General features: G+C 29.5%; 1 protein-coding gene across 1 annotated transcript; it reads left to right on the forward strand.

The window, feature by feature from the left end:
* Nucleotides 1-5,475: 5,475 nt before the first annotated feature.
* Nucleotides 5,476-7,432, forward strand: LOC106761688 (adenine/guanine permease AZG2). The gene has a single exon (XM_014645257.2). The coding sequence runs from the start codon at nt 5,626-5,628 to the stop codon at nt 7,225-7,227; it is 1,602 nt and encodes a 533-aa protein (XP_014500743.1). The 5' UTR covers nt 5,476-5,625; the 3' UTR covers nt 7,228-7,432.
* Nucleotides 7,433-8,927: the final 1,495 nt, after the last annotated feature.

Here is an 8,927-nt window from a genome sequence, read left to right on the forward strand (position 1 = left end):
CAAATTATAATATATAAATGAGGTGCAAACCTTATCTTATAGGTCGTTTTTATGGATGTTGAGTTAGACTTAAACTCACTTTCTTATATGATACCAGAATCATAATTAAAGCTCTAGTAAGATACAAACATCACCTTATAAACCAGTTTTGTAGAATTAAGTTAGGTTTACACCCACTTTCTAATAATATTTTTTTTTCATGAATTTAGATAAGATTGATTTATTTAAACCTTTCACATTAGTATATTCAAATGATAAATAATATATTTACATTTTATTGGAAAGGTATACCGTTAACTTTTACATTACAAAAACATTCGACTTTTAAATATTATATAATTAATTACTAAATAACTAGGAATATGTTTACATCAAAATAATATTATTCAGGTCAAAATACTCAAGTGAAAGTAAAATCAAAGTTTTAAGTTACGGAATTTTGTAAATCAAAATAATATTAAGAAAAAAATATTTTGTTAGAGATTTTATATATCTTTGATAGAAAATAGTTGAATTATAAAACATAAATAAATTATAATTTTTACCAGACAAATTGACATCATAAAGTTGAGTTAAGCATAAATTTAGATGTTAAAATTGTTTAAAAGTTATGTTAGACAAATTTATTAAACTTGTATTAGACTCCTCACAAATATGTAATGTGAGACTCCATATGTTTATCTCTTAGTGTGAATGAGGTGTTAAAAGATAATTATTATACTTTTAAATTGTAAATTTTATTAAACCATAAAAAAGCAAATTTAAAGTTAATAAAAAAAAATGTATTAAATTATTTAAATTTTTATTTACAAAACTTCTTCACATGGTTTTTTAAAATTTGTAATTTTAAATAAAGATGTTCGTTATTAGGATTTGAAGTGAGTAGTTTAATGATTTTTTATGAATGTTCTCTATGATAGGAATAAGACATGATCCACCTATAAAACCCACATAAACCCTTCTTCCAAGCTTGGAAGCTTGATTAGCATAAAGGGAATCTTTGTTACGACTATAACTAATCGTTTGGTCGAATTGCATTCAACTTTATTTTTGCAACTAGTTTGGGTTGTTTGGTCGGACTATTTGTGGCTGTATTTGACTTTACATGTAAATTGGTCGTTTGACTGATCTGTGGGTGATTGTCTTTTACCATAGATGCTATCATGATTGCTTTGAATTATTAATGTGAACTACATTTGATGTTATTTAACTCAGCAAGCTTTGTGTTGCTAACATAGGCAAACTTTGTGTGTGTTGCCAATTTAGGCAGACTCAGGTGCTATCTTGACAAATTTAACTTGATGCTATAGTCTAAGTAGATTAAGGTGCAACCTAAGCGGGCTTAACTTATCCTACTGTTTAGGTAGGCTCAAGTGTCATGTTTGTAGGTTTAACTTGTGCTACTGTCTAGGTAGGCTTGGATGTCGTGTTTGCGAGCTTAACTTCTATTACCATCTAGATAACTTGGGTGTCACATTTGTGAGCTTATGTTACCATCCAAGTAACTCGAGTGTTACATTAGTGCCCTTTTGCTACTCTCTAAGTAACTTAGGTGCCTTATTTTTGGGCTTATGTTCCGTTTATGTTATTGTCTAGGAAACTAGAATGTTGTGTATGTGGGCTTGACTTTATGCTACCATCTAGAGTTTAAGGGCTTTTGTTACTGTCTAACTAACTTGGGTGTCACCTTTGTTGACTTAACTTGTGTTATAGTCTAGGTAACTTGGGTGCACATTTGTGAGCTTATGTTACTATCTAAGTAACTCGAGTGTCATTTTTGCAAGCCTTTGTTATTGTCTAAGTATCTTGGGTGTCATGTTTGTGGGCTTATATTATTGTCCAAGTAACTTGAGTGTCGCATTTATGGGATTATGTTACCGTTTAAGTAACTCAGGTTCCACGTTTGTGGACTTGATTGTATGTTACCTTCGTGGTTAACTGGGATGTCATGTCTGCGGGCTTGGGTTTATGTTACCATTTAAATAACTCAGGTGCTGCATTTATAGACTTTTGTTATTGTCTAAGTAATTCGGATGTAATCTTTGCAAGCTTTAACTTATGTTATCGTCTAAATAACTTGGGTATTAGTACCTCTTAACATTCACTTTTGATGTTTTTGTTCTAAAAAATAAAGATATGTAAAAGAGATTTTTATTGTAAAAGTAAAGTGTATCTTGTTAAAACCTTGGCCATTAAAAGCTAACTTAGGGACAAAATTCGGGCAAAGGAAAAAAAGTACACACATCCTCGTACCTTTAATTCTAATATATCTTTAGGTGTGTGACATTCCACGTTCCTAGGGTGAGCTTTGTTTCGAGCTCCTTCAGCTTGTAGGTATTGTTCTCGAGGGAATCCACTATGTGATATGGCTCGTCCCAATTAGATGAGAGTTTGCCTTCTGTTTTGTCTTTACAAGCTTCAACTTTTTTTGCTTTTGCTTTTTCTTTTTTTCTTTTTTTTTATCGAGTGGTTCTTATGAGTCTTAGAGGGAGATGGTCTCGATGCTTACATTTTTGTACACATATTTAGTTCAAAGTTTCTCATATTTTTCATGAAGAAAACTATTGTGCTGATAAGTTAACTAATTTAGCTTTCATTCATAGAAAACAATACAAGTAGTTTAATGTTTTATCTCCATATACTTATTTATATTTTTTTCATAATAAATATATTTTGTCTATGTTTCGTGAAGTATGAATTTTATCAGGGTTTGATGTAGTCTCCTATGCTTTGTATTTTTTATTTTATTTTTTTAATAAATTTTCACTTGAGGTGTTAGCAAAACTGAGATGTCAAATTTCATAGTGATAGTTATACTTAATATAATCTTATTGGAAACACACTCTCATGACCATAAAAAAATAAAAAGTTTACATAAAACTATCTAAACATGCAAACTTCTTAAAAATCTCATGCAACTAAAACAAAATTGGTTTAAGAAAAAACTAAAAAAATAAACTTTTCCGTTATTGTGTTATCCTCTACAACAAAAGTTCTAAAATGACTTAGATTTTCAAAAGAATAAATGAAATCATAATGTCCGAGAAATGACAAAAAAGTTTTAGAGAAAATGTTTTAAAAAATAATAAATTGTTACAAAATTCTTTTACTAAAACTTTATTTATATTTTAACTTTTTAATAATAAAATATTTCAGTATAATGTATAAAACTATTTTCACTCTTAAACACGATTTTGTAGATATCAGATTTTAACTTTAAAGAGACTATAAAACTTGAATAATAAAATTATAAAAAAAGAATTACTTTATGTTTAATTAATGCTCTTATATTAAATTTTTAAGCAGGCGTAGTATCTTATCACGTGACCATGATAATGTATGAATCGCATTGAATCATGCAAGAAATGGAAATAGAATAAAATAATTAAAATTTCATCACCCATACTCTTTCAAATTATAGACATAGTTGTATTAAAAAAATTATTTTATTAAATACTTACAATAAACTTTTGTTTAAATATACTGTATTTTATGTTTTTATTTTTCTAAACCTTCTAAATATTTTAAAGTTATGCAATTGGTTAGGGTTGATGATTTTGACGTGTCTTTTATATAATGTTAGATTGATTATAAGAATTTGATAGAGAGACAACGTTAGATATATTTGAGGTTGATGAGATTCTCCCACATGAGTGTTGCCAAAATAGTACTCATTTCTGAAACATTTTTATTTTGGATTTTTAAATCTATCTTCTTGTCTCGCATCTTAATAATTGCAAACAAAATCAAACCAGAATCAGATTACCCTATTATATTTCCTTTTTCTAATTTCGTCGAACTTCGTGATTTTAAAGTGCACACTATTTTATATTATAAAGTTTTCAACTTAAACCTACTGAATCATTACTTCATCGTCTAGAGTCAAAATCCATAGTTTTTTTTTTCTTTTTATATTTATTTGATGTTATCTTTTCTTATTCTTAATTTTTGTTTTTAAATATTATCATGGTACTATGATATTTTTTTGAATCAATGACATATCTGAAGTATTTTTGGCACATTACAGTGGCCCCAGAATCATAAATAAGCAAAGATAAACATTTATAACAGATAATTCTAATTAATTAAAGTATTGATTGAACTGGACGTTGAAATATTATGAATGGTAAGAATATAATTTAAAAATAAAGATTCCATTGTAGTTACCACCCACTTCACGTTAAAAAGCCAAATTATTAATTACCGAGAGCCTTAAATTTAATTAATCTATTTACTACATTTTTTTTATCACTTTAAATGAATATTGACTTCATAATTTATAATGTAATTACATTTCTAAATAATTTTTTATGTTTATTTAATTAATATTCTCATGTTTTTAAATGTTTTACAATTGATTCTATATTTTTATTAAAAGGATTGTTTGATTTATTAGTCTTGAACATTTAAATAATAGAAAAAAAAAAGAAGTTATGAAATCTTAATTTATCAAATATTATTTTCATATGTATTTACGTGGTTGATTTGATTTTTATTTTAGTACTTAATCTATAATAAACGATGCTATTTTAAAAAAAATAATTAAGATTCAAAAACTTTGTATTTTGTTGTTCCAATTCATGATGTTTTGTTTTGTAAAATCAAAGTATAATATTGCCCTACTTGATGATACTGATTTAATTAAAAGTATATAAAGATTTTAAACCTTTAGTAAAACAAATTTTAATGAACATTTAATTTAAAACAATTAAATTTATGAGTGATTAAAACTTAATTAATCATTTTTTATTTTATGGTGGAGACACTTAAACATAACAATAGAAAATAACAATTACGTCATCCACCCATAGTAAGATTGAATGAGAAAAATACAATTGACAAATAAAAATACTCAAATTTATTATATAATTAAACTAAATATTAATAACAAATTATCTCATCAATATGCATTAATTAATCCTTTGTATTATTATAGTACTAATACAACAATGAAAGAAAAGGAAAAATAATAAAAATAATTCTACCACTCTACTAAAAATAAGAATATATACACTGGCGTTTTAGGAGACAAATCAAGTTCCTTTTATTTTTTTAATAAATATATAACTTATATTCTTTTTCTTCTCTGCACAATAGTGATGGTTTGAAACATTATATGTTGTAAAAAAAAGAAATAGTTATAAAAAATAAATTTTTGTATTTGTAAAATAAATAGAAAAATAAAGAAAAAAAGAGTAATATGGCCTAATTAAATGAATATAATTAATGTGTATGTTTACTCCTCTTAAGCGGTTTTAAAGCAAAATGAATGACATGCATGCCTGCATGTAAGGTAAAGTATTGTTACAAGTTTTTGTATGTCCTATAAAATAAAATTATTGTGAAAAAAATTGTTAAAAAAACATTTTCTAGAATTAGTTAATGAGAAAGAAAAGAAACCTCCAAATATAATTTATTTACCTTTCTTAAACGTTATTCTTAACTAATAAAAGAAAACATAAAACTAGTTGGCATGGTGCAGAGATATTTTAAACCATATAAAGAAGTAGCCATGATGAAACCAACCACCCTCAAACAAAGTTTCATACTTTCTTCTTCTTCTTCTTCTTCTCCATTTCATCTGCTTATTTCCACACCTTAAGCGTTTTCACTCACATACTAAACATGGGAAGAGATCTCTCTCAAACTTCAAAACTCAGAGCCTTCACAAACTCCTTCTCAGTGATGGAGAAAGCCCTAAACCAGGCCGTTTCCAAGAGCTTTGTGGGCTCCTACTTCAAGTTGGAACAGAGGAAAAGTTGCTTCACAAGGGAGCTTCGTGCTGCCGTCGCAACTTTTCTCACCATGGCTTACATCATCACCGTCAACGCCACCATCATCGCTGCCTCCGGCGGAACATGCTCCGTCGCCGACTGCTCCTCTCCGGCGGGACCAGACTGTAGGGTGAAGCCCAACGTTGGGTACGAGAGTTGTCTTGCCAAGACCAAGAGTGACTTGGTTGTGGCCACTGCCGTTTCTGCTCTTGTTGGTTCTGTTGCCATGGGCCTGTTGGCTAACCTTCCTTTGGGCCTGGCTCCGGCCATGGGGCCCAATGCGTACTTGACTTTTAATTTGGTTGGTTTTCATGGAAGTGGGTCAATGTCGTATCAAACTGCATTGGCTGTGGTCTTGGTTGAGGGTTGTGCTTTTCTGTTTATATCTGCTGTTGGGTTGAGGGGGAAGCTTGCCAAGCTCATCCCTCATTCAGTGAGGCTCGGCTGCGCAGCTGGGATTGGGCTTTTCATCGCCTTTACGGGCCTGCAGTCAAGCCTCGGCGTTGGGCTTATTGGGCCCGACCCTTCGAACCTGGTTACCATCACGGCCTGCAAGATGGTGGACCCAGAAACCGGGGCGTGCTTGGGTGGGAAACTGCAAAGCCCAAAGTTCTGGCTGGGCATTGTGGGCCTCCTGATTACGAGCTATGGACTGATGAAGAATATCAAGGGAAGCATGATCTATGGCATTGTTTTTGTGACTTTTGTGTCTTGGTTTAGGCACACAGAAGTTACTTATTTTCCTGACACCCCAGTCGGTGATGAAAGTTATGAGTATTTCAAGCAAGTGGTTGGTTTTCACAAGATTGAATCAACTGCTGGAATGATGAGGTTTAGTGATTTTAACGAAAAAGGAGTTTGGGTGGCTTTGGGTACTTTGTTCTATGTTGATGTGCTTGCGATCACTGGGACTATGTACACGATGGCAGAGATTGGTGGGTTTTTGGATGAAAAGGGGCATTTTGAAGGTGAGTACGTGGCTTACATGGTTGATGCAGGAAGCACGATTGTCGGTTCTGCATTGGGTGTGTCAAGCACAGCAACATTTGTGGAATCATCGGCTGGTTTGAGAGAAGGAGGTCGAACTGGACTAACAGCAGTTTTTGTTGGCTTCTTCTTCTTCTTGTCACTGTTTTTTACTCCTTTGTTGTCTAGTGTTCCTCCTTGGGCTATAGGACCTTCACTTGTGATGGTTGGAGTGATGATGATGAAGGTGGTGAAGGACATAGATTGGAACAACACCAAGGATGCTGTGCCTGCTTTTGTCACAATGCTCCTTATGCCTCTCACATATTCCATAGCAAATGGGATCATTGCTGGGATTGGACTCTACATTGCTCTCAGCCTCTATGATTATGCTGCAAGCATTCTACATTGGTTGAGGAAGATGAAGAGAATGGTGGCCAAGGAGCAAAACCAAGTTTCTGCTACTGCAGCAGTCGAAATAATATGATATGCTTATTATTATTAGAGGTTCTTGTTTATTATAGATTTTGGATAACATACAGATTAGAGTCACAACATGAATTGTTTTGAGTGTCATGCTACGTATATTTTAGCGCACGAGTAGCCTCATGAGTGGAAACTTATGTTCTATTTTGTATTTATTTAAGTCCAAGATTAAAATTTATCGGTTTATATCTGCCTAGTATATTCAATTCACCATGTCTCTCTTACATTTTTTCATATATATATATATATATATATATATATATATATATATGCTTTTTTTATATATTTTAAGGTAGATTTCGACCTAATATTTTATTTATTTTTTTGAGATTTAAGTAATCTAAAACCATAGATTTTTGTTGGAGGGTTATTTTTTATTTTTTATTTCTCATTCTCTGCGTTATATGACAGTACTGAATAAGTGAACCACCCTTCCTATTAGTAAATTTTGCGAGTGAGATTTTAAATTCTTCATATACTAATAATTAATAATAGATTTTGTGGTTTTAATTTCTTCAAATAAACTTAGATTAGATAGAATAAGATACAATTTACCTTAAAAAAATACGTGGTATTTTTCGGTCAAACTGTAACGAGATTCAATTAATGAACGAGCATAAATTCTTCTAAAACATACATTATTTAAATTTATCAAAGCTTTCTATACTTTTTATATTTCTTAAAATAAAATGATAAAAAATAAATATTTGAAATGAGTATTTTTTTTATAAAATATAGAAAGTAGAGAAAGCTTTAACAATTATAGTTAAAAAGTAAGCAATATTTGCAACTTTATTCTTTCCATTTTTGCAATGAAATAAACTTTTATATATATATATATATATATATATATATATATATATATATATATAAGAAGACTCAAAACATTACAAAAAAAATTAACTATACAATAACTTTTAATTTACATTAATAAACTATAAAATTAATATAAAATTAAATTATTTACATGGATACTATTTGTATATAATTTATACATAATTTTAAAATGTTTTTAGAATTTATTTCAATGCGTAGATTTAACTAAACACTATAAATTAAACATGAACTTAATAATAATTAAAATATTCATTTAAAATATTCAATAAGTATTTTACATAATCAATAATTATTAATATTAAATGTTTTACAGAAATAAATAAATATTGATTACGAGAAACGCTTTATACCTTATAATAACCTTTTCTTTTAGGTGAGGAACTCATTGAAAAATATTTTTTTATTTACAAGTTTGACCCATTTATTATACAAAGAGATTAGTATACAATCAATTTAAGGGTGTTGTTCCCTCCACCTTCTCAAGTGGGTCCTGCACTTCTTCACCAGGGAGATATAAACACCAATGAGAAATGAGCTCAACCATATAAGGAATTGACACCACTCTTTATCCAAAACCTTAAGGCATTGGATTAATGTGTCTTTTAACTTTATATAGTGCTCTACTTTCTCATTTTTATCTAATGTGGGACTTAGAATCACACTTGGATTCCCAACATTTATATGGCTCATTAATGGAGCATTTACATGACTCAAATTTGAACTTGTGATATATTTTCTTAAATAAGTTTGATTCAATCTTATTTTCGTTGTTGAATATATTTTTTTCTTTTCAAATTACTTAATAAATAGTAAAATTTTGTTCTAAATTTATAGAAAAATGTTTATATATATATATATATATAT

Source organism: Vigna radiata, chromosome 5, assembly GCF_000741045.1.
Source record: "Vigna radiata var. radiata cultivar VC1973A chromosome 5, Vradiata_ver6, whole genome shotgun sequence".
NCBI classification, from domain to species: domain Eukaryota; kingdom Viridiplantae; phylum Streptophyta; class Magnoliopsida; order Fabales; family Fabaceae; genus Vigna; species Vigna radiata.